Raw genomic sequence first — 27,822 nt, 5'->3', positions numbered from 1 at the left:
AGATCTGACAGATAAATTATTCCATGCTCTCTTGTTTATGGTATCGCCTTTTTATGGGTAAATCATGTAGCCATTTTGACTTTATTTTTGCATACAATGTGAGTTTTTAGTTTATACCTAACTTTTGCCATACTGTTTTACAGTTTTCCCAGGAGTTTTTGTCAGATGATTTTTTTTTTTTTGTCTCAAAAGCTTGACTTTGGGTTTATCAAATACTTGCTATTACTATGATTATTTACCGTTATTTATTTCTAAAGTTATTATCTTAGAAAGTTTTTGTTTTTTTAGTTGATTCTCCAGGATTCTTTAAGTATACCTTCATATCATCTGCAAAAAGTAATAGTTTTGTTTCTCCATTGTCTGTTCTAACTCTTTCAATTTTTTTTCATTGCTATAGCTAGCTTTTTTAGTATAATAGTGCACAGTAGTGGTGATAGTGGTTATTCTTGCTTCACCCTTGATAGCTTATTCCCATTCCCTATAAGTCTTGCTGATTGTTTTAAATAGATTATCCTCATTTTAAGGAAAATTCCATTTATTCCTATGTTCTCAAGATTTTTTAAAATAAGAATTTATAATGTATTTTTCCAAAAGCTTTTTCTACATCTATGAAGATAATCACAATTTGTGATTGTTATTGAAACTTAACATTTATGCTGATTGTCTTCCTAATATTTAACCAGGCCTATATTCCTGGTATAAATTCCACCTAGTCATAGTGTATGATCCTTGTGATATATTGTGTAATACCCTTGCTAAGGTTTTATTTTATCTTTATTTTTCTAATTGTTTAATTGTATGTCCATGATTTACTTTTTCTTTATTTTATAAATGTGTTTAGAGATATAAAATTGCCTCTAAGTGGCTTTGGCTTTATCCAATATATTTTGCTGTGTTTTCTCATTATTGTCTTTATCTGTAATGAAATTATTATTTCTATGATTTGTTCTTTGACCTAGTCATTCTTTAGAATTATATAATTTAGTTTTCAATTAATTTTTAGTCTGTGTTTCTATAGTCTTTTGTTGAATGTAATTTTATTGCATTATAATCCGAAAACGATGAATTTACTATTTCTGCTTCTCTGCAAAAGCTATGGTTGTAAGGTTTTATTTTTGTGTAGGTGCCATGCACTTCTGAGAAAAAAAAATTTTCCATTTTAGTTCTATTCAGTTTTCTTCAGAGATCTATCATATCTAATTTTTTTCTAGAATTCCATTAACCTCCTTAACTTCTTTCTTGTTTATTTTTTGGGTTAATTCTGAGAAAGGAAAGTTGAAGTCTTTGTTATTTATTTTCTGTAACTCATTTAACATCTCCTTGAAAAATTTAGATACTATACCATTTGGTGCATTAGACATTAGACACTTTATTGTCTTTGGTGTTTTTCAGCTTGATGGAATTTCCTATTCTGTCTCTTTTAATTAGATCTACTTTTGCTTTACTTTGAGATCATTATTGCTATTTTTTTTCCCTTAACTTCTGCTCCAGTAATACATTCTGCTCTAGTTCCTTACCTTTATATGTGTCTCTATGCTTCAGATATGTTTCTTGTAAACAACATTGTAGAGTTCTTTTTTTTAATGCATTCTGCTATCTGCTTCTGCTTTATGGGTGAGTTCATCCCATTCACATTTACAGTTATGTTAACTGTATTTCCTTCTGTCCTATTTTTCTCTTGTTTACCTTTTGGTTTCTCTTATTTTTCACCTTTTCTTCACCTCCTGATCACCACCTCCTTTAGTCTGCCCTCCCTTCTGACAGTTATTTCCTCTTACTTCTTTTCCTTTTTTACTTCCCCATAGGAGAAGATATCGATTTTTATATTCAGCTGTGTATGTTATTCCTTTTTTGAGTCAGTTCTGATAAGAATAAGATTCAAACATTATGTGTCACTATCCCATATTCCTTTCTACTATAATAGCTTTTTCACATTTCTTTTATGTGAGATAATTTACCTCATTCTGTCTTTCCTTTCCCTTTTCTCTTTTTTCTTCTTTCTCATCCCTTAATTTTTTGGACAGTTCTCACAATTAGTCATCTCATAGGCACAGCCTCCATTTATGTGTATTCCTTTTTATTTTCCCCTATAGTGATACAATTTTTGAGTCAAAAATATGAGGCAGCTGGGTGGCACAGTGGATAGAGTACCAGCCCTGAAGTCAGGAGGACCTGAGTTCAAATTTGGGTTCAGACACTTAACACTTATTAATTAATTGTGTGATCCTGGACAAGTCACTTAACTCTAATTGCCTCAGCAGAGAGAGAGAGAGAGAGAGAGAGAGAGAGAGAGAGAGAGAGAGAGAGAGAGATCATCTTGCCACATAGGAATAGAAACGGTTGAACCTCATTGAATTTCTTACATTTTCTTTCTTTTTCCTTTTGTATCCTTTTATGTTTCTCTTGAGTCTTGTATTCGAAAATCAAAATTTTTATTCAGCTCTGGTCTTTTAATTAAGAATGCTTGAGGGTCTTTTATTTCATTAAATATCCATCCCCTGTCCTCCCTATCCCTCTCCTCCCCCTACAAAAAAAAAAAAAAAAGGATGGTACTTGGTTTTACTTGGGTATTGATTATTCATTGTAATTCTAATTCCTTTTGTCTTCTGAAATAGCACATTTAAAGTCTTCTGATTCTTTAATGTAGAGCTGCTAAATACTGTGTGCAGTCCTATGTGTGGATCTGTGACATTTGAATTATTTCTGGCTGCTTTCAGCATTTTCTTGACCTGGGAGCTCAGGAATTTGGATAGGATATTCCTAGGAATATCCTTTTTCGGGTTCTTTCAGGTGTATTTTTTAAAGTTTCTATTTTATCCTCTGGGTCAGGTCAGTTTTCCCTGATAATTATTTGAAAGATGCTGTCCAGGCCCTTGTTTGTTCATGGCTTTCAAGCAGTCCTTTGATTTTTAATTTATCTCTCTTTGATCTATTACTTGTTTTTCAGTGAGAAATTTCACTTTTTCTTCCATGTTTTTTTCTTTTGATTTTATTTTATTGTCTCCCATTAACTCCCATTAAATTAAATTAATAGTTAAAAAGTTACCAATTCCAACTTTTTAAGGAATTATTTTTTTCAGTGAGCTTCTGTACTTCTTTTTCATTTGGCCAATTTTATTTTTTAAGGAGTTATTTCTTCTCCCCTTCCCCCCCTCCCCAATTTGGGAATTTCTTTTAGCAAGATGTTGATGGTTTTTTCATGGTTTTCTTGTATGACTCATTGTCTCCTCCCCCCCCCCCCACACACACTTTTCTTTTACTTTCCTTATTTGTTTTATAATATCCTTTTAAAGCTTTTCCAGAAGTTCTTTTTTGAGGGCCTGAGACTACTTTATATTTTTTCTTAGAAGCTTTGCATGTAGCCATTTTGACAATGTTATTTTTTCTACATTTGTACCTTGGTCATCCTTTCTGTCATTGTCATAATTATCTATAATCAAGTTGTTTTTTTAGTTTTTGATTTGTTCTTTCATTGTCCCATATTTCTTGTACTAAGGCTTGGAACATTGCTGTCTTACTTTCACTGGGTCTTAGGGCCTAGATGCTGTCTTATACTGCCTGGGAGAAGAGCTCCTCCCTTCTGCCTTGTCTTGGGGATGGGGGAGTCTTGCTATTGACTGGTTCTGGCTGGCTGGTTTTAGTTCTTGGTCAGACCCCAGGAGTGGGGTCTCATACCTGGTAGACCTAACTGCTGGCTACACCTCTGAGGGCAGAATCTCACTGTTGACTACCCCTTGGAGAGATGGGGCTTTGCTGCTGGTCAGTACTGGGCTCAGACCCTTGCTTGTGCTACTGGCCTGGTATTTCTGACTTACTTCCAGGGCTTCTTGCTTTTATAGGGGCAAGGCTGTACCCTGGGGCTTGGAGACTTTCTGTAGGCCCCTTGGGATTTAATCTTTCTCTCCTGATTGTTTACCAGGCCCAGGGTATTTGTGAGGGTTACAGGATTTTTTTTTTTTTTTTGACACTAGGAATCCTCTTATTTAATTTTTTAAATCTTTTTCTTTTTTTTAAAGATGTGACCGTTATTTAGTTTTTAAAGTGTCATGTAGTCAATTAGCTAATTTATATGTAGTTATAGCTTTAACAGAACATTTTTTAAAGTTAAAAACCCAAATATTCTATACAAAATTTTATTATTCAAATTTTCACTTAGAAAAAAATTTCAATATGAACATATACATTTATTTTGGTTTATCTTGGTAGTGTTGGCTAAATAAATGCAATTTGTGCCTTTTGGAAGAAGACCCAGCTTAAGTTTAGAGGTTCACTGCTAGTTTTTCACAATCACTCTTAAAAGTTACATTTTCCTATTCAGAGGTTTTTGATCTACATTAATGGAAGGAGGACCTTCAATGAAGAAGTTACAGATTCTTACATTATTGAAAATATTTTTTTTCAATAATAACAACTTGCAGAACAACTCAAATTTTATATAGTGATTTATGGATTATAGTGTTTTTATTTCAGAAATCCTGTGAATTTGATAATAAAAGTAGTAGTATCTACTTTTGAGGAAATGAGAAAAATAAGATTCAGCAAGTTTAAATGATTTACTTAGGGCCATAACTTAGTAAATGAGATCAATCCCAAGTCCTACAACTCTTTCAGCTACGTCCTTACTGCCTCTTAGTTTTTAAAATTATTTAATAACTTAAAGGCATGTTATTCTTAATCTTAAAAAAAAAAAAAACCACTAGACTTTTAAGTATAATAGTACTTTTCAATCTTTGGCACAAATGAATGGAATGCTATTTGGGCTGATTTTTTTCTTCAGTGGCTCCTACCTTCTCTGGGAACATATACCTCAGTTCTATTTTTCCCAATTCTAGCTAGTCAAAGTCCTATTCGTTATAACTTTGCATCATCCTCCTAGATTATTCTTTTCTCTCTATTGTCTTGTCATCGTTCTAATACTAGTTTCGGCTGTGTATGTAATTCCTTCTTTGAGCCAGTTCTGATAAGAGTAAGGTTCAAACATTATGTGCTACTATCCCATTAGAACCAAAGTTAATTATTGCTCATCTTTATTTTTATTTACAGAGAAATTGCTTTTACTAGGGAACTTCATGAGAAAACGTCTCAACTCAGTTATTACTATATGGGTTTCTACATTCACTCTTGCCCCAAAATGAGATATAAGGTAAGATTCAATTTATTCATAACATTTGGATAAGTAAGTGAATTTAATTTTTAATTGATTGTGTTAATACTGTGATCTTGTTTTGTGCTTCTCATTGTACCATGTACCTTAATATTAACAAGTTCTAAAATTCATTATATTTTAATTCTTATTTTAAGAAATCAAGATTCATTTTATGAGTTAACAGAACTTTGTTCTGTCTCTTTAGGACTGAAGTAATCTGCATTTCCAGAAATTTAATCCATAGATCTCATCAAAGCTTCCCTTAAATAATCCCAGCTAAACCTTAGCATCCTCACTGGATCCATTTTCCTATTGACCCTCCTTTATTCATTACTTTCATTCTCCTTTGAGTTTACATATACTTTAAGAAGACAGATATTCAAGGTCCTATATTATCTACGTATTTCAGTCATATGAGCTCTTTCAGCTTTTCTTTTTTCTTTGACCTAGAAGTGATCTATTCTTCTGAATTCTCAGCACTTCATGACTCTTTTTTGTAATTTATATATTGTATCATAATTATTTTGCACTTAAATCTCCCACACTAAATTTTAATATTTTGAAGACAGAGACTGTGTTTTAGCTTTGTAAGTACCTTTTACATGAGAAATACCTAATAAATATTTGTTAAATGAAGGAATAAAATATACACTGAAACTCATTATAGTAGTTCTACTTCATCCTTGATATTCAAAATTAATAGCCTTACAACAAAAAAAAATCTGTTTGATATTCCTGCAGTTAGAATAGGGAGTTTCTTGGTGAGGAAAATCTCTTTACCAATGCAGGTTGTTCTCTTCACTATAATTAAAATAGTCTTAGAGAATTTCCTGGACTACTAAGAAGGCTGAGTATTGACTACAATCACAGTCATTATATTTTAGAAGTGAAATTTAAGTCTAGATCTTTCTGGTTTCAATTCTTTCTCTCTCAATTCACTAATATTGCTTCCCATTTTGGTAATTAAATATGAGGAAATCTTAAAAGAACATTAATAAGATCCTTTAATAAAATCAATACATATACTTTGATATCCTCATTGATGTCAGTGCAAAGGTAGGAATACATAAGGATGATTTAAAAAACTTGAAAAATGTAGATCTGCATTAAGGTATAAGAGAAGGCCAAGCCAAAGTCCTATCCTAAGTCAAAAACCTAACCCCACTTTATACTTCATTCCTCTCCTAGCTTTGATCTCACTTTACGGATTTCAGAACCGTGCCTCAGCTGCTATTTTATCCTGGAACTCCCCTCAGCACCTGAGCTTCCTTGCCCTAGAATATCCAGTCATTCTTGTGACCTTCTCATTCTGGAATATCCTTCAACTAACTTAATCTGTTTCTTCCATTGATCACTTTCTCTTTGGGTGTCCATTTTGTGGAGGAGCTCAGATCATCCAGTCTTCATTTTCTTTCTGACTCTGTTCCTGCCTTTCTGGACTTTAAAACCATGAATAATATATTGCCTTATCCTGAAAGTTCTTCTTTTACATAGTCCCCTGAACATGAAAATCTGTAATAAGCTTTTGATTCAATAGGAAATAATAGATTTATTATATAGTCATACTTCATAATAAATAGTGATTAGGTTCAAGTATTTACAACTCCATGCAGTAATTGTTTCAATAGCTTTTACAAAAATATTATTTCCAAGTTTTTATGTTATCTTCAGAGGAGTATAGGATGTTCAGGGAGGACTGGCACCTCTGGTGGGAAGCTTATTGAGCCCCTTTCAGGGCATTGTTGGTGTTCACCTGGCACTCAGCTCTTACCTGTGAGTCCTAGAAGCTATAGCATGCCCAGTGATCTCATTGTGGCCAACCTTCTGGGCAGATGAGCTAAACTAGGTTGAGGATAACTGAAAGGCTTCAAATAGAATAGGCACATGAGAAAAATTGGTTTCCGTGGCCCTGAAGGTGGTTTGAAACAGGCACTGGGGAGCACATAGAGCTTAGTCAGACATTAAAGACACCAAAGTCATCTACTGCATTCCAGGCCATTACCAGGAATCTGGATTTTTATTTTACCACTGGACTTTGATGACTCAGGCTGACAAGTGTGCAACTCTCCCTCATTAAATCCAATTTATGTACAAGTCAAGACATTACCCCTTGATGTCATTCATGATTCTTTTTTAAAAGGACGAACAACAATAATATCTTAACAATCAATAATCAATAAATAATAATTCATGTTGAACATTTTGTGGGTCACATGCCATTTTGTATATATTATTTCTTTTGATCCTAACAATACTCTTGTACATAGGGACAGGGTAAGAGGGGATTAAAAAGATAAGCTCTGTGGCCTATAAAGAAACATAACACATTGAGTCCTCTCTCTCTTATGGCTTAGAGTTTTCTGTTTTGGAAACAGTATACATACAGAAGGACAGGTAACTATAAAACAACAGCTTGTACTGTGCTGAGTGAGTTATTATTAAAACAAGCTATATGATGTCAAGGGAATGATATGATAAAGATTAGATCCATTAAGAAAGATTTCATGGAATAAAGAGACTTGAGCTATGCCTTGTAAGAAAGTAATCCTTAGGCAGAAGGGAGAGATATTGTTCCAGACAGAGAGAACATATATTCAGGAAGCATTGGTTTATCCAATTTGGCAAAGGATTTATGTAAAGAAATGATGGAAAATCAAATTGGAAAAATAGAAGCATATATTTTGGAGGACATTAAATATTGGCAAAGAAAGTACAAGTGTAGTTTATTCTGTACATTGTAGAGCAGTTAATGAATTTTGATTTGGGTAAGGGGAGAAATTTATGATAGGTTAGAACTCAGGATGTGGAATTAGGATTCAGGTTTGAATATTTCTTGTGTGATATTTTGCAGTTCATCTAAGCTGTCTTCACTTCAGTATCCTTATCTATAAGATGAAAGGGGTAGTTGAGATGATCTCTTAGGTCCCTTCCACTTCTACATCTATGATCCGTTGGTAGTCATTTTTAGGGTGAATTGAAGGACAGAGAGACACAGACAAAAAAGCCATCAAGGACAAGCTTATAGCACCTGTACTAGGATGGTAGTAGTGGGATCAGATAGAGAAAATAAAGTAAAGGAAGACTCAGTAGGCATTAGTGACCTACTAATTATAAGACGAGAGATAGACGACACACAGATGGTGAGGTGAATGATGATAACATTGACAGAAATGGGGAAGTCTAAAGAAGAACTTTGGCTTTTTGCATAAAGCATGGAGAATTTGAGATGGTCTTAAGACATTCAAAGAGAGATCAAACAGACAGTTGGAGATCTGTTACATGTTATGAAAAAAACTGATAGAATGAATGAACAAACAAAAAAGGATTTGCTAAATGCTAACCATGTGAAACACTTAGGATATATAAAGAATAGCAAGACATTCTTGTTCTTAAAGAATTCACAATCTGGTAAGGGAAAACAGCACATTTAGGGACTTTCAGGTGCAAAACAAATGGAAATGCTGAGTAATCTTTGGCATTCAGTGGCAAAGCAAATTATAATTAATCTTTATTAGAGTTATTGCCTTTGATGAAACCATATTCATTGAATCATTTAATAGTAGGGTGATGAGAATTTTCTTTCCTGTTGATAATATTTGAGTATCAGCTATGAATTCTAGTGTTTCATAAAATGATATATGTGTGTGTATGTAATTTATGAGGAAGAAACGAATGTCTTTTTCTTTAACAAGATATTTTTAAAAGTTACATCAGTGATGAAATATATACAAATATACAAAATAATATATATCCAGATATTTTTCATGGCCATAGCTCAAAATGATAACAAACTCTACTTACAATGATGAAAAGTGCTCAAATTAGTATAATATTGTAGAGGTGAAATGAGATTTGGGCAATCTAGTATATTCTTCCTTTTATGCAGGACTTTGAATTTTGAACTTAAGATTGTCTATATGCTAGTGTTTGAATATTTTCTGGGAAGATAATTATATACCTTCCTTATTTCATTTTAATGTTATCATATTTTCCTTGACCAAAGTTTTCATTTTGTTTAAACTAAATTCTTATTACTATAAATTTTACCTTTGACTTATCTTGTAACCAATCTGATGGCAACAGGTAGATAATTTTTGTAACAAAATATAAAGTTTTTATACAAACAAAAAGGGAAACAGTTAATCAATTAAAGGGCAAAAATTCTTTGTAGCAAGTTTCTTTATAAAAATCTGTTTTCAGAGATATGAAGAAATGAAATTTGCAGGATAGAGTCATGCCTCAACTAACAAATGGCTTAAGGATATAAGCAGGCAGTTCTTGAAAAAAGATTGGTAAACATAATAAGAAAAAAAAATGATAAAAATGGTACAGAGACTGTGGGAAAACAGGCACATTGATATGTATGTTCTTGATGGATCTATGAATGGTTACACTTATTCTGGAAAACAATTGAGCATTATACACAAAATATTATTAAGCATCCCCTTTGACCAAGCATTAAAAAGGTCAGGCCTATGTTTAAAAGAGATCAGAGAAAGAAAAAAAGATTTTTTATTTACAAAAATAGTTATAGCAGCTCTTCTTGGAGGCAAAAATCTTACCTGAATTCCAAGGGGATGGCCATTAAATAAGAAAATAGTGAATAAATGAGAAAATAAATTTTTCCAAAAGAAATGGAAAAAATGATATTAGGATGCATTTGAGTAAGTCCCCCTCTACAAAACTCCTCGAAACAGATCTAGAAAATGCACTAAATTTTTTAGAATCCTGATGGGAAAATTCAAAAAGGGAAAAAAAAAAAACATATTAAAAGTCATTTGTCCAGCCTAGGTACTAATTTACTGGCAGTTTTGCTGTCTACTGTCAACTCTGAGTAGGTCTGGATTTTGTTCTCAAATCCAGGGAGAACTGAGAAGGGGACCATCAGATTAGGGTAGCATCCCAGGTAGGAGCCCTAGGCAGGATATTGAAAGAGAAGGAAGTTTATAAGCCTGAAGCAACTGTGATGTGAAGCAGGCTGTAGGTGCTTAATGGAGTCTTATTTCCAACATCTTACCCTGCCTATGGAAAAACAAAAAACAAATAAACAAACTATGGTAGGAATCCTAGAATAAAGGGGATTCTATAATTCTGCCACTCAGAAAAAAGACAGCTCTTTTCAACTGACTGCTAGGGACTGAGTTCAACAGTAGACTGCTCTTGCTCAGACTCAAACCTAAGTCTAGAACTTACAGAGATAGATCAGAAAGATAGTCATCAAACTATGCCATGGAACAGAACATTTTGGGAGAACTGAAAACATTTAAGGTCCTTAACCTGACATTGAAATCTTGGAATTATACAACATTCAGTATCCCAAAAACATAGCAATAAGAGCAGTCTAGATTTTCTCTTCATAAGTACCACAGAGCTTAGCTCTCATAGCATATTCAAACTCAGGAAGTAGATTGGAAGAAATGGAAAACAAAACAAAACAAAAAGAGGAATTCCAGCATAAAAAGCTTATTATCTTAACAGAAAAGCTCAAAATTCAAATCCAAAAGAAAATGACTCTAAAACATTTACAAGCAAAATCCCAGAGACGAACACAGCTTGGGCAAAAAGTCAACAAGAATTCCTGAAAGAAATGAAAGAAGAGTTTAAAAAAAAAAAAAGTTTTTTTTTTTTTAAAATAAATATTGATAGTACCATTTTCCTTCTAGTCACCAAAGCTCCCAATCTAGTTATCATCCTCAGTTCTTTGCTTTCCATGACTATTCCCATCGACACTTCAATCCAATCCATTGTCATTGTCTATTGATTTGATCTTTATATGTCTCTCAAATACGGCCTTGGCCCTTTCTCCTTTGACACCACTGCCACTGTGATATGATCTCATTACTTTGTGCTTGGACTGCTGTAATGGCTTGTTGGTTGGTCTGCCTACCACAGTTCTCTTCACCCTTCAGTCTTTCTTCCACTCAGCTGTCAAAGTGATCTTTTTTATGTGAAAATCTAACTTATGTTACTCTTCAACTCAATTAATTCCAGGAGCTTTCTCTCACCTCCAGGATCAAATATAAAATCTTCCAGTATTTATCGTTCTTCTCTCTGCCTTCCCTTGTCCCCACTCCAATGTTTCCAATTTTTGTATGCCTTACTTTTATCCCTGCTATCATGTTTTGCTGTTTTTTTCAGAGCAAGAACTAATTTTTCACCTTTTTTTGTTTTTTTCCACAAGGTTTGACACAATAGATGTTTAATAAATATTTACTGATTCCTCACCTGCCTGCCTGACTAATACACTCTCAGATTAAACTACCATATTATTAATTATATTTAATTGTTTTACTTTATTACAAAAACTTCTCATAAGATAAAGAATAATCTCTAAATATTTGTAATATAAAAACTAAAAAAATTTTTTAAACATACTTTGAGTCTGGACCTGGCCCTCATTCAGTCTCTTAGTTTGAATAATATTTATTTGACCTCATTCCAAATAATGGTAAATCATACCATCCTTGTTTCTTTTTCTTCCTAGGATACTCTAAAAATTTATTTTCTAATTATTGAGCTTTACAGTTAACTTCTTTTTTTTTTTCCCTATGATCCTCAAACAGTGTAAGTTTTCTGGAAGACTGAAGTCTTCCTTCCTCCTCTGTCAAGTCCATCATTAGTATAATTAATTATTTTCTATGCTTCCTTTATTTATAGAATTTTTAACGTATGAAAAGTAAATCTTAGAAATATAAAATTTTAATGTATCTTAGCAGTAAGAAGTGGTATGAACTTTCTGTATCCAGAGTCAAAAGGTCTGATTCAACCCTGAGCCATTTCAGCTAATACCTATCTATTCTCAAGCCAGTGCCCCCTTCTTCTGAGCCTTACCCTCCTCCCTAATCACTTTCTATACCACAGATCCCCCAGAAATGGCTGAGAATGACCATGCCTGGAAAAGATTTTTTGATATGTCATTGTGAAGCTTTTGTTTTATATACTGCCTTGTCTTTTATCTTTTTCCTCTCATTCTCCCAAGCCCTTAGATTGGGAACTTCTCTCTCCATGTAGTCCTGTACCTCCTCCCTCAGGTCATTGGCTCCTATTTTCTCTGCCCTCTTTTAGGCAGGTCATGAAACCAGAAATAAAATAAACATAGCTCAACTGATTTACTGCTAGCTGTACTTGCTTATATTTCTATTTTTTTTTTTTAATCTGCATCAGTTTCTATAACAATGACCTCTGATTTCTTTTGAAGAAAGAATCATTACCCCCTTTTTTCATACTCTTGGATATGTTATTTTGGTATGAAAATTGACCCCATTTGCTTCTTAGACTATCAGATTCATTTTCTGATAAACTTGGAGTTTTGATTTGTCATCATGATGTAGATTCTGAATGTTGCCCTTGGTGTCAAATACTTCTGTACACCTTGCCTGCATGATTTCCTATTTAGACCTTCTGTTCCATCATTGCTTTTTGGAAAACCTATAATTCTTAAAATTATCTTTTTGTATCCTATCTTTAAATTCATTATTCTTCATCTGTAGAAATATATCTTATTTCAATATTATTTTCTTTTAATCTTATTCAGTTATTTCTACATTTGTGAATTCTCCATCTGCTGTTTCCCTGTTTATGATGACTTTGGCAGTAGAACAATTCTGAAATGTTTGATCTTTACAATGTCATAATTTAATAATCTCAAACATGTTGGGCTGTTGCAAATTGAAGGTACTGTATTTCAGAACTTCAGCATGTAATTTCTCTGTATTTTAACAAACCACCACTAGTCCATTTTTAACATTTTTCATTCAAAAAGTTAAACTTTGCTAAATTTTATTTCTTTGTTTGCAAAAGTAACTATTTGAAAGCAAAACAGATTTAACTGTGAATATAATGATCATCTATTCCTCTTATTAAAGAATTGTTGATTTTTAACTTTAGGGAAAATCAGAATTAAATATTAACATCTCTACTTTAAAATGTCTTTGAGTCTTGTGATCATTGTGGCTTTTTTGAATGAAGTTTATATTTCCATTATTTTTAAAATATCAACACCAATTTTAAAAAAGGGAGCTAATATTGGAGATTTCTGTGGGATGATTACTGTTTTTCTTGGGAGGTGTTCTCCATTAATTCTTTTAAATTTTCTTACTTGCCTTTTTGATTTCCTCTTTGGGAGTATTAATTTATGCACTCATTTCTATTTTTTATTTTTTACTCTTACTTCTTTCTTCACATTTTAGTTCTTGTCTTGTTCTTCTGAAACATTCTGGAGTGCACTTATCACTTTTATGGTTTTATGGTAGTTTCTTTAGTGCTTTACTTTCATAAGGGATTTTCAAGTTAATTTGTTTCACTTCATAGTATTTATTCATTGTATTGGATCTTTTTAAAGAACATATTTCTCTTATTCTTTTCCTATTAGTGTCTACTGCTTTTTTCTTGTGGCAAGTTCTTACTTTTACCCTCTTGCTTTTTATTATTATTTCTTCATTATGTTTTGGTTCATTTCTTACTATTTTAAGGTGATGGAAGGGAGATAAAGGAAACATTGTAAAATGAGTAGAGAGCTTAGTTTAGAGTCAAGAATGCCTGAATTAAGTCTTCATTCTGGTAAATTCTGATTGTGGGACACTGGGCAAGTCTCATTTCTTCAGATATCTAATATTATATTTCAGGATAAGTAATGATCTAAAGAGTTTTCAACTCAGATTCCCTATGCCAGTGAAATTTCAAGTCTGGTACAAAAAATAAAGAAAAAAGCTAGCCTTAATCTTGATCTTTAGTTAGGTCCTCCTCTTCTAGTTATCATTTCCTCTTTGCTTGATTTGCTTTATTCTTGTGGTTGGAGGATGTTGAGGTTGGCCTGAATTTATAATTGCTAAATTTAATCTTCTGAAAATCCTTTTTTTTGGTTTTACATAGCTAAGTACTACTGGGCCCTCTCTTCCATTCCAGGGCTCTAGTACAGAGTGAATTTACAAGCCCCTGAAATCATTAGGGGCCAGTGGAGTGCCTGGCTAGATCACTTCCGAGAGCATACTTTAAGATGTGGAGTACAGATACTTCTGTAGCCACATGCAACTCAATTTACAACAGTGGGTATTGCACAGAGAGCTTGTAGTAATATAGTTTATAGTTGGTTTTCTGATAACAATTACCTTTTTGTGAAATATTCCCTTTTCCTTAGTTTTATTTTTTTTCTTCTTACTTGGTGCATTGGTGTTATGAGCATTTAGCAAGTAGTTGGGTTTAAATGTACCTTCTCTTCCATTTCTCCAGAAGTACACCCACTATCGTTCTCTCTATCCCTTTAAAAATAAGTTTAGCAAACTGCAAAGGGGATCTGTTCTTAGATTGTATGTTGTAAGTGGACCTATCATTGTAATACATTTCAAAACATTGATTTTCTTAAGTCAGTATACTTTGTTGTATTACAAGTATTTAACTACAAATTCCAGTTATAGAAAGATCTCATTTTTTTTGTTAAGAAACTCTGTTAAGATTAATTCTTAATTAAGAAATTTAATTTCTGTTAAGAAAATATTAAAAACAAATGTAGGTATGACTCGTGTAGTTTAATGCATGCAGATAGCACTACACTTTGGGCAATCGTGACTCATTTCACATCTTGTTTGCTAACTTATACTGTATAAATTGATTCTCATGTATCTTGAAGTGGGTGGATCTGAAAGGCCAAAAGAACAAAAGGTATCATGAGGTGGTGGTAATGGAGTCAACGCTTGCCTAATTTAATTGAGTTAAAAAGAGAACAAAACAAAATGGTATTGAACTTTTCTGCTTCTTGAAGATATTTTCAAATATATCACAGCAGGTGTAAGAATGATCTTTTCATTCAGACAGAATCAGATCACCAAAACATGGCAATTGCAGCTACAAAGAATTTAAGTCCACTTGTTAAATAGTTGTCAAAGAGAACACGTTAAAATAAAATATCCATTTTATTTTTATTTCATTATTTATTTATTTATTTATTATAGATTTTTATCGACAAAACATATGCATGGGTAATTTTTCAACACTGACCCTTGCAAACACTTCTGTTCCAACTTTTCCCCTCCTTCCCTCTACCCCCTCCCCTAGATGGCAGGCAGTCCCATACATGTTAAACATGTTAAAGTATATGTTAAATACAATATATGTATATATATTTATACAGTTATCTTGTTGCACAAGAAAAATTGGATTTAGAAAGAAGGTAAAAATGACCTGGGAAGAAAAACAAAAATGCAAGCAAACAATAACAGAGTGTAAATGCTATGTTGTGGTCCACACTCATTTCCCAGTGTTCTTTCACTGGGTGTATCTGGTTCTGTTCATCACTGATCATTTGGAACTGATTTGAATCCTCTCATTGCCAAAGATAGCCACTTCTATTAGTATTGATCCTCATGTAGTATTGTTGTTGAAGTGTATAATGATCTCCTGGTTCTGCTCATTTCACTTGGCATTAGTTCATGTATGTCTCTCCAAGCCTCTCTGTATTCATCCTGCTGATGAATTCTTACAGAACAATAATATTCCATAACCTTCATATATCACGATTTACTCAGCCATTCTTCAACTGATGGGCAACCATTCAATTTCCAGTTTCTGGCCACTACAAAGAGTACTGCCACAAACATTTTTGCATATACAGGTCCCTTTCCCTTCTTTAATATCTTTTTGGGGTATCCAGTAGTAACACTTCTGGATCAAAGAGTATGCACAGTTTGATAACTTTTTGAGCATAGTTCCAAATTGCTCTCCAAAATAGTTGGATCCGTTCACAACTTCACCAACAATGCAGCAGTGTCCCAGTTTTCCCATATCCCCTCCAACATTACGCATTATCTTTCCTGTCATCTTAGCCAATCTGACAGGTGTGTAGTGGTATCTCAGAGTTGTCTTAATTTGCATTTCTCTGATCTATAATGATTTGGAATACCTTTTCATATGAGTAGAAATAGTTTCAATTTGTTTCATCCGAAAATCATCTGTTCATATCCTTTGACCATTTATCAATTGGAGAATGGCTTGATTTCTTATAAATTAGAATCAATTCTCTATAGATTTTGGAAACAAGGCCTCTATCCGAACCTTTAACTGTAAAAATGTTTTCCCAGTTTATTGCTTCCCATCTAATCTTGTCTGCATTAGTTTTGTTTCTACGAAAACTTTTTAACTTGATATAATCAACATTTTCTATTTTGTGATCAATAATGATCTCTAGTTCTTCTTTGGTCCCAAATTCCTTCCTCTTCCACAAGTCTGAGAGGTAAACTATCCTATGTTCTTCTAATTTATTTATAATCTCATTTTTTATGCCTAGATCATAAACCCCTTTTGATCTTATCTTGGTGTATGGTGTTAAGTGTGGGTCCATGCCTAGTTTCTGCCATACTAATTTCCAGTTTTTCCAGCAGTTTTTGTCAAATAGTGAATTCTTATCCCAAAAGTTGGGGTCTTTGGATTTGTCAAACACTAGATTGCTATAATTATTGACTATTTTGTCTTGTGAACCTAACCTATTCCACTGATCAACAAGTCATTTTTTAGCCACTACCAAGTGGTTTTGGTGACTGCTGCCTTATAATATAGTTTTAGATCAGGCACAGCTAGGCCACCTTCCTTCATTTGTAAAATCTCCATTTTAAAAAGGTTTCTAAGTTAGTAGTGTTATTTTATGTTGACTGTCTACAGTGATCCAGAATTGTGTCTCCCTAATAAATTATAGTTGATTTTATTATTGAATTGTAGAAGTTTTTGAAAGGGACTTTAGAGGTTATCCCAAAACAGTTGCCCAATTCAGGGAGGATTCTTTTCTATGACCTATCTACAAAATATCATGAATGAATGAAAAAAGATTTTATTAAGTGCTAATTGTGTGCAAAGCATGATCAAAGGACTGAGAATACTAAAAAAAGGCAACATAATCTGTCTCCATAGTATTTCTCACTCTTGTACTCAAAAGCTATATAACAATATGTTAATTATAGCTCTTTGTTCCAAAGAGCATACTTTTATTTTTTTATTTTTTATTTTTATTTATTTATTTTTATTTTAATAGCTTTTTTTTTTTTTTAACAGGTTATATGTATGGGTAACTTTACAGCATTGACAATTGCCAAACCTCTTGTTCCAATTTTTCCCCTCCTTCCCCCCACCCCTCCCCCAGATGGCAGGATGACCAATACATGTTAAATATATTAAAGTATAAAATAAATACAAAATAAGTATACATGACCAAACCGTTATTTTGCTGTACAAAAAGAATTGGACTCTGAAATATTGTACAATTAGCCTGTGAAGTAGCTCAAAAATGCAGGTGGGCAAAAATATAGGGATTGGGAATTCAATGTAATGGTTATTAGTCATTTCCCAGAGTTCTTTCACTGGGCGTAGCTGGTTCAGTTCATTACTGCTCCATTGGAATTTATTTGGTTCATCTCACTGCTGAGGATGGCCAGGTCCATCAGAATTGGTCATCATATAGTATTGTTGTTGAACTATATAATAATCTCCTGGTCCTATTCATTTCACTTAGCATCAGTTCATGTAAGTCTCGCCAGTCCTCTCTGTATTCATCCTGCTGGTCATTTCTTACAGAACAATAATATTCCATAATATTCGTTTACCACAATTTATTTAGCCATTCTCCAATTGATGGGCATCCATTCATTTTCCAGCTTCTAACCACTACAAAGAAGGCTGCCACAAACATTTTGGCATATACAGGTCCCTTTCCCTTCTTTAGTATTTCTTTGGGTTATAAGCCCAGTAGTAACACTGCTGGATCAAAGGGTATGCACAGTTTGATAACTTTTTGAGCATAGTTCCAAATCACTCTTCAGAATGGTTGGATATATTCACAATTCCACCAACAATGTATTAGTGCCCCTGTTTTCCCACATCCCCTCCAACATTCTGCATTATCTTTCCCTGTCATTCTAGCCAATCTGACAAGTATGTACTGGTATCTCAGAATTGTCTTAATCTACATTTCTCTGATTAATAATGACTCGGAGCATCTTTCCATATGGCTAGAAGTAGTTTCAATTTCTTTGTCTGAGAATTGTCTGTTCATATCCTTTGAACATTTATCAATTGATTTCTTATGAATTAGAGTCAATTCTCTATATATTTTGGAAATGAGTCCTTTATCAGAACCAAAGAACATACTTTTAGACTAGAGCCTCCCCACTCTTAGCTCTGTGGCTTCTGATAGAGGCTTCTTCTGTTTCTTGGCAAGGCAGTGGAAGCAACACTGCACATCTTCTCTTCCTTTTCACTGCCCTCCAGAGGCGGGACAATGGTGCCAATTGGGTTGGGTTGTTTCTTTTTGCTTTTGTCCTTCCCTTTCCCCACTTTTAGCTTCCTTTGTACTGATTTCCCTCATCAAATGTAAACTCCTTGAGGACAAGGATTCTCTGTCTTTCTACCTGTATTTGCATTCCTAGTCTCCGAATGCTTAGTTTATAAATATTTGTTGACTTGACTTGCAGGCTGAAAGAAAGGCCAGGGTTAACAGTATTGGGGCCAATGGCTGGGCAGCAAAAGCTGTACAAGGTAGAGGTGCCCAGAGGGGAAAGCATTAGAGCGAAGGAAGCTAAAAAGATAGAAGTTGTGGAGTCAAGGAGGTGATCAAATGATGGGGCCCATCTTCCTCTTTGAATAGTTCCTTTTTCCTTCTCTAATTTTTTCCAAGGCAGGTTTTTTTAGCCTAGGTTCTAAGAACTTATTTTGTTTTTTAACAAATGTTTTAATAATATTTTAACACAATTGATTTCTTTTGTAATCCTATGTATTTTATTTTTGTGCATTTACAAATACTATTCTGTAAAGAGATATATGGATTGCTGCAGACAACTACAGAAGTTTGTGACCTTAAAAATGGTTGAGAACTTTTGCTCTCAGGGTCAGGAAGCTTTGGTGGAAGGTGTGAGAAGTGGCAGTGGTGAAGGTAAAGGCAGCTGCAACAGGGCCACTTAGATTAGGTGACCTATGAAAAGGTCATTGCAGCCTTGGAAGCAGTTAGCCTAGGAGGTTCGGCCTAATTTGTCTGGTAGAGGGTGTTCCAGGAATTGGGATATATAAATAATGAGGTTGGGGTGTGGCATACCAAATGATAAGGTTAAAACCAAATTATTGGGTTTGATAACAATTTACATATGAAGAACTCACAAGGGCTTTCTCCTTGCCAAATGGTAATTTTATTTAAGAGAAGAGGTTATGGACAAAATTAAGAGATAAAATAGACACTAGAAGTGGTCTTGAAATAGATTTGGGAAAGCATATAGTTAGCAAGAAAAGGGATTTTAACGATTAATAATGAAAAAGCTAAATTCCACAGTAGAATTCATAATTAACCAGAAGAAAGGGCATACACCATGAAGAAGGAGGATGCCACTGATTGGCAGCTCAAACCCATACAGAAGTTTAGCACCCTAAAAAAGTTAGTTATAATAAAGAGAAAGACTCCATAAGGCAAGGAGAAGGAGGGAGTGAAATTCAGCAAAGAAATCATAAGCCATGATCACATTTGTAGAGGAAATTTAATCTTAGGGTGTTTGACATCATAACTTGGCTCTCTAGGGTTACACAAGGGTAGGACTGTAAAGCTGATCTCTTATCCATTGGTGCCCTTCCTATTTGTCTCAAGGAATATTATAGTCTTATCAGTACTTCGGGCCTTGTCTGCCAACCCCACCTACTTAGCCAGGACCTCATTATTAAAGACAGAAGCAATATATTCTCTGCTTTAAAGGAGTTCAGTCATATAAGGGAGATACCAGTTAGTTACATGTAGAAATATGTTTGAAATAGATAAGTGATGATTTTAGGGGGAAAGTCCTGGCAATAGTCGAGGAAGGGGTTATGAGAGCTGAAAAGTCTTAACTTAGTAGGTAGTCTTGAGCTAAATTTTGAAAGAAATTAAGAGATTTTAAGAAATCTAAGAGTAGAGGGAATAAATTCCAGAAATAGAGGATAGCTAGTACAAAGACAAAAAGATAGGAGATGCAGTGGGAAAGCAACAGAAAAAAGCCAATTTAGCTGACCAAAGGGTATATAAATGAAGTAGTATGTAATAGTTCTGCACCAACAGATTTAGGCTAGAATGTGAAGGACTTTAAATGCCAAACACTGCGCAATAGTGCAGAAAACTTTAATGACTAGAACAGTGAGTGGGAATGCTATTTTAAAGGGAAGAAAAAGTCTATAGCTGGGATGAATATCAACATATTTTTTAAAGTAATAATAGCTTTTTATTTTTCAAAATACATGCAAAAATAGTTTTCAATACTCATCCTTGCAAAACTTTGTGTTCCAAATTTTTTCCCCTTCCCATCTCACCCCTCCCCTTAAATAGCAAGTAATCCTCTATATGTTAAACATGTACAGTTCCTCTATACATATTTCCACATTTATGCTCCACAAGAAAAATCAGATCAAAAAGGGAAAAAAAGGTGAAAGAAAAAAAAAGCAATAAAATAACAACAAAAAGGGGGAAAATGCTTATACATCATACTCAGGTCCCACAGTCCTCTCTCTGAGTGTAGACGACAGGTCTCTTCATCATAAGTCCATTGTTGAAAAGAGCCATATTCATCGAGTTGATCATATAATGTTGTTGCTGTGTACAATATTGTGGTTCTTGTAAGTTCATCTAAGTCTCTTCAGGCCTCTCTGAAATCATCCTGCTTATCATTTCTTAAAGAACAGTATTATTTCATAACATTCATATACCATAACTTATTCAGCCATTCCCCAGATCTGATGGGTATCCACTCAAGTTTCCAGTTCCTTGCCACTACAAAAAATCCTGCCATAAACATTTTTGCACATAGGGGTCCTTTTTCCGTTTTTTATGATCTCTTTGGGATACAGACTCAGTAGAGAACCTGCTGGATCAAAGGGTATCTACAGTTTGATAGTCTTTTGGGCATAGTTCCAAATTATTCTCCAGAATGGTTGGATCTGTTCCTTCACAAGTCCACCCACAAGTGTTGAATATCAATATGTTGAAAATGAGACAGAAAATGAAAGTGAAAAATCACAGAGAGGGACAATCTTTAGTCTCAACTCTATTTACTTCTAATGAAGTCAGTCATTAATGATAGTAATTATTATTCATATTTCGAACAATCTTGATAATTTTCAGGCTTTTTTGATAAACCTATTTGCTCTGAGTAATGTGGCTTAAAGCTCCTTTTAATGACAGTAGATGTGTCTGTTCTATGATGTTTATATTATTCATTTGTGCTTACATTATTAATGTTATCTTCAGTCCTCAGTTTCTTTGTAGGAAATCTTTTTTAAAGATACTTGACTATTTTGTGAGCAGTAGTTGCATTGAAAGTAAGTATGTAAATCTATAATCCACTTAACTGAGCACACTTAACTACCATGTCCTGCAGTGAAGTTGTGCTGCAGTCAGTGACTGCCTCTTAAGAATTTCCTGAGATTACCTTATACACATTGTATGGAATATGACCTACTCAAAGCGAACAAGTTAGTTTACAAAATATTGAAATTATCAAAATTATTTGAAATACTAATTATACTCTCTATCTCATTAACAATCTCATTAAAAGTCTATAGTGTACTTTGAAATATTAGGAAATGCTGTTCTGAAGCCATCAAATTTAAGTTTGTAGAAATGTTGTCCCAATAAAACTCATATCTATCCAATTAAAAACACTTGAAAACATAATCTTTAATCTGTTTAGAAAGCTTTCAAATCATGATTTTCATTGAGTTTTGAACCCATTTGTTAAAAATAGCAAAGCTCTGATTAGCTTGTAAATCTTATTAGTTTGTAAAAAACAAACAAAAAAACTTGCTAGCTGACACCAGGGAAAAATATTTTGTAGCTGTAGTGTATAAGTCAAAAAATGAATACTGTGATTTAGTAAGCAAAGCCAATGATAGGTTTCTTCTGTTTGGAGATCTACATTATCTTTGTGAAGTCATTGTGTTTGGTTTGTTTAGCTCTGATGTCTGTTAAATCAGTTGCCAAAATTAATGATCTTGAAACCAGACTTTTGAATCTTAAACCAAGATTTTAAAAAATAATAAAACATATTGTCACATTTGCTGTCACTGTAAAAATATTAATACTTTTAAAGTGAGAATATATGGTTTTTTGTTCATAAAATAGAGTATTTTAAATATTTCAACTTAGTCAAATTTTTAGATTTCAGTTTTTGTTCTCTTCATATCACATATTAATAATATATGTATATAATTTATAAATTAAATATAGATATGTGGTTCACCACTCAGGAACCACTATTACCAGTCACTCCTAATTCCCAGGCCCTCAGAAGAATCTCTGGCCACTGTCTAGTACAGTGCTTCTACTAATCTTACTTCAATTGGAGGTCCTCAGAGATCTCTGGCCACTACTTCATCAAGTGATGGTTTCACGTATGATAAAATCCAAGGATAGTTACATGCAAGCTTAGGATCTTTTGTTCTACCAGTTCATATCCTACCCTCTGACCTCCTGCTCATTCTTAGTTACTCCTAGTAAAACTCCTGGTAATACTCCCCGTACAATTCCTGAAAACTCCTGTAAAACTCCTACTTCCTGGTCCCCACACAGCTTACATAGGGTCTATAAGGTCACACACACAGCCAATTAGAGAAGGAGATACTTCCTGTTGATGATGCAGATCTCAGTGTGACCAGAACTCCCACTTAAGAAGCAGTCCTTGCTGGTTCACAGAAAACCACTTCCAAGGATCTCTGGCTTCAAGGCCTTTGTACTTCCTGTTGTGCTGTGCATGGCTCTTCCCTCAACCCTTACAAGATTTGTTGAGGATGAACACTTTAAGTTTTTTCCTAATGGGTTATGTGGTTAAAACCATTTAGAGACCACATATGGAGATAAAAGGTGTCTTCATATATTTCTGTGGTGTTGTCATCTTCTTTCTCCTGTTTATCTGGTTTTTAAGATTTCTCTGATCATGTCAATAGATTTTTTCCCCCCCATGGAATGAGAATATTTCTTTTGTTTCTGAAAGTAGTAGTAGTAAATCATCTGTCATTTGTAGATCTTATGATCTTGCAGTTGCAAGCAACAGATTCAGCTATTTTAGTTTTTTTGGGGGTCCCCACCCCAATTCAAACATTAGGCTACTTTGTGCATGAGGAACTTTCCTAAGTTTTCAGTTTACAACTATAGATGCCTTTTGTTTAAATATAGTAAATATTAGTCTTAAAACTCTGTTACAAAAAGAACATACCATTGTAAATGTTTCTGCTGTCATTAACATTTTTAAGGACCCTAATTTCCTGGGTACTGATCTAGTCTCTTTTATTTCTTATTTTTTGTTTATAATTTCTTGACTTGATAATTGATGCATTTGGATTATTTTGTATTGGTATCAAATTTACATTTATATTTTAAATATTTTAACCCTTCCATCCCCCATACTCTTAATCACTTTTTCTTCCTTTGTGTTCTCTCTTCTTTTTCAAACCATTTATTTAATTTAACTTTCAGCTGTTAATTTGGCCAGAGTTTTACTTTTTTATTTTTTCAATAAAGCTTTTGGTGGGGGAGGGGGGAGTCATAAAATGATTAATGTGAATATGTAAATGATTGATTTCACTGTATTTGATATCATAACATTTTTTACATATGATGAGTGTGCAAGAAAACATTTTATTTCATTTCCAAGAGTGCTAAAGCTTCTTACCACATTATCTTTTAGAATACTGCTTTAAAACCATTATGTGATCTAAAGGAGGTGTTTTGACTGAATTCTTTATCCAGACTTGTATGCAGGCCAAAATAAATGAAATCATTTCAAGCAGTCTACTTTGGTATCATGACATGGCTAGACATCAGATAGTTGAAACACTAGAAAGGGCTCTGAAAAGAAACAAAAAGCTGATTCATCTGTGATTAATCATTTTTAAATGAATGGTTCAGCCTGATTGTGGTCAAACAGTGCCCCTGGAATTCTGCAGGACTTCATCTGGGCAAGGGGGGGCCGGGAGAAATACCTAATTTAAGAAAACCTAATCTGCAAAATCTCTAGGTATGTGTTGGACTCTCCCACCACCAGCACCAACAAGGTTTATTGACTACAAAATTGTTTAACATGATTTTAGTGTATTTGAATTTGCAACCTAATGGGAAAAACAAGGTGCAATACATGATTATACATGAAGCCCCTGTGGGTTTCACTTATCTTGAAGTGAATACAGAACATCTCATTACCTACAACAGAATTGATAGCTTACATAAAACACTGGATTTTTTATTTAGTATACATTTTGTTGGTGTCATTAAGTTGTATATAGACATGTTTTGTTAAAATAGATTGTTGATAAGAAAAATTAACTGAATATTTTTAATAAGAAATCAGTCACATCTATTTACAAGGAAATTTTAGGCCTAGAGAAATTCTTAACATTTTTATTCTTAATGCTTTAGATTCATTAAACATTTGTTAGTTAATGTAGAGGATCACAGTCAGTGGGGAAACTCTTGAGTAAGGTATAAGATCCTTCCTCCCAAAGGGAACCTGCTAACAATGTCTGGTTCAGCTCCCCATCTCGCCTAAGGGCTCTCAGCCTTCCCGAGAATTCAGGACACGGTGACAACCTGTGTTGAGATTGAAGCAGAGTGATACCAGGTGGAAGACTGATATCAAGGGGTAAACTACGTACAATAGCAAGTTGTTTATGTGGTCCCATGTGTGCAGTGTCTTTTTTGTTACATTATAAAAAGGGGAAAGCCCTTGAAATAAATGGACTCCATTTTTCCATCCTCCTCAGGAGTCCTACCTTATCACTTCTCCACTAGGCAGGTATGTTTTAATCACTCTGGCTCTAGAAAGGATCTAGAAAGCAAAAGTATGTTTTGTCACCCCAACTTGGAGCTCTAGAAAGCAGGACACAAGAAGTTAATCCTGTTATTTACGTTTGTTGAGAATTGTGCTGCTAGAGATATACAAAAAATATCAGGAAAAATTGAGAAGGGCAAGAGTGCTATCAACTTGGTAAGATCAGTGAAATCTTTCCAAAGGAGATGAGACCTGAGCTGATTCTTGAAAGAAATGACAACAGAAATAAAAATAAAATGTTATTGATGGTGGAAGGATAGAGTAGGATAACCTACCAAGATAGGAGACTACAGCCTATAAAAATAGGAAACTATGGATTTATATAGACTATAGATTGGGAAATAGCTAGTAATTAGTTTGGCTGAAACATGGAATATTTTACATGTTGGAAATATAACTAGCAGAGCATATTAAGGGGTGATTGTGGAAGATCTTCAGTGCCAGATTAATGAGATTGTGTTTCAGGAATTAACAATTTTGAATAAAGAAATGTTTTAGATTGGGGAAAGCAATGACAAAAAGACATCAAGAAGCTGTTTAAATAGTCTAGCCAAAGACTGGGTAGGATGATGATAGTGTGAGTGGCAAGAAGTAGAGGGAGTTCAAAGACACTGAAGAGATCAACAGGATTTGAAAACTAATTAAATATGGGAGCTAATGGCAATGAAATCCAAGATAATTAAGGCATCTAACCTTTATGAAATGGACAGTGGTCCCAGAAGTAGGCAATTTTGGAGGAGAGGTGGGTTTTTGGGAGCAAGATGATGAGTTCAGTTTTGAACATGCTGAGTTTGAAATGTTGATGAGACATCCAGGTTGAGAGATTCAAGACAGAGCTTATTCTTGTGCTTTTTAAGCATGATTTCTGTGATGATGTCAGATGCCTTCAATGAGAGCCGAAAGGACATCAAGATCCGCCACTGCATTGATGGTAAATTATTTCATTTCAAAAGGTTACAAGCTAAGACAAAAGTGGAAGAAGAGATGGTGTGCATCTTTTTGTTTGGAGATGGTTGTGCTCTCACTGCCATCTCTGAGGCTGAGAGAACAGATTGAGAGTCTGCAGTTTGTGGTGGTTTTGGCTTTACAATCAACATAAACAAAACAAAGGTTCAGCACTGTACCAGTCATAGTTGGAACTATTGGTTACAGCAAATGGAGAAATTTCATTCATTGTGGCAGTGTACTTTTCAGGAATGTTCACCTAAATGAGGTTGATGCACACATTACCAGAGCTAGCCCAGCACTTGGGAGCCTCTGAAAGAAAGTGTGGGAGAGAAGAGATGTTAAGTTGCAGATCTCATGGAGCCTTTCTGCTAACTTCACTGTTATATACTTGTGAAATCTGGATAGGCTACCAGTGCCATGCCAGAAAATTGAACTGCTTCCATTTGAATTGTCTTGGGAAGGTTCTGAAGATTATCTGGTAAAGTAAGCTACTGGACTCTGTGGTCCTCTCTTGTTGGGATCTGCCAAGCGTTCAAATTATACTGCAGATGGTAACTTTGATGGATTAGCCACATAGCCCAAATGCCAAACACAATTACCCAAAAACCTATTTTAAGTGCTCACATAGAGGTCAGAAGAATACAAAAATATTCTCGAAGTCTCTAAGAACTTTAGTTCTGATTATAAAAGATAGAGCTGCGGGGATAGGATTGCTTGTGTAGCATTCTCCATCAAAGAAGATGCTGTGTTCTATGAGCAAAAAACAAAAGAAAGGTGAGATGTGTAAATCTAGACTTCTTCATCCCAAATGGTCAGATTATTTGTACCCAACCTGTGGGAGACCCTTCCCAGCTTGTATTGGAGTGATCAGGCACAATTGAACATACCCTGTATCTTAATCCTAACCTCATGATGTCATTGACCATCTAAGTATCAGTAACAAACAACAGCTGAAGAGTTTTGGTTTGTACTTGGAAAATTATTTTGGCTGCATTGTGAAGGATAGATAAAAGAAAATAGAGACTAGAAAGAAGTAGGCTAAAAATACTCTTAAAAACATTATTAATTACCACTCATATGAAAGAGTGTTCCAAATCATTATTGATCAGAGAAATGCAAATTAAGACAACTCTGAGATACCACTACACACCTGTCAGATTGGCTAAGATGACAGGAAAAAATAATGATGAATGTTGGAGGGGATGCGGGAAAACGGGGACACTAATGCATTGTTGGTGGAGTTGTGAACGAATCCAACCATTCTGGAGAGCAATCTGGAATTATGCCCAAAAAATTATCAAATTGTGCATACCCTTTGATCCAGCAGTGTTTCTATTGGGCTTATATCCCAAAGAAATACTAAAGAAGGGAAAGGGACCTGTATGTGCCAAAATGTTTGTAGCAGCCCTGTTTGTAGTGGCTAGAAACTGGAAAATGAATGGATGCCCATCAATTGGAGAATGGCTGGGTAAATTGTGGTATATGAATGTTATGGAATATTATTGTTCTGTAAGAAATGACCAGCAGGATGAATACAGAGAGGACTGGCGAGACTTACATGAACTGATGCTAAGTGAAATGAGCAGAACCAGGAGATCATTATACACCTCGACAACGATATTGTATGAGGACATATTTTGATGGAAGTGGATTTCTTTGACAAAGAGACCTGAGTTTCAATTGATAAATGACGGACAAAAGCAGCTACACCCAAAGAAAGAACACTGGGAAACAAATGTAAACTATCTGCATTTTTGTTTTTCTTCCCGGATTATTTATACCTTCTGAATCCAATTCTCCCTACGCAACAAGAGAACTGTTCAGTTCTGCAAACATATATTGTATCTAGGATATACTGCAACATATCCAACATATAAAGGACTGCTTGCCATCTAGGGGAGGGGGTGGAGGGAGGGAGGG

The 27,822-nt window shown here is 34.2% G+C and overlaps 1 protein-coding gene across 8 annotated transcripts in view; it reads left to right on the top strand.

The window, feature by feature from the left end:
* ATE1 (arginyltransferase 1) overlaps positions 1–27,822 on the top strand; it is a 185,411-nt gene that overhangs the window by 90,319 nt on the left and 67,270 nt on the right. For all 8 annotated transcript variants that reach the window (XM_051981569.1, XM_051981568.1, XM_051981567.1 and 5 more), the window contains one exon: positions 5,044–5,143. In XM_051981569.1, coding sequence (XP_051837529.1) covers positions 5,044–5,143 — 100 coding nt within the window. The remainder of the gene's footprint in view (positions 1–5,043; positions 5,144–27,822) is intronic.

The sequence above is a fragment of the Antechinus flavipes genome, chromosome 2 (assembly GCF_016432865.1).
Source record: "Antechinus flavipes isolate AdamAnt ecotype Samford, QLD, Australia chromosome 2, AdamAnt_v2, whole genome shotgun sequence".
NCBI classification, from domain to species: domain Eukaryota; kingdom Metazoa; phylum Chordata; class Mammalia; order Dasyuromorphia; family Dasyuridae; genus Antechinus; species Antechinus flavipes.
Note: the sequence above shows the minus strand (reverse complement) of the source record. Positions and strands in the feature narration are given on the sequence as shown.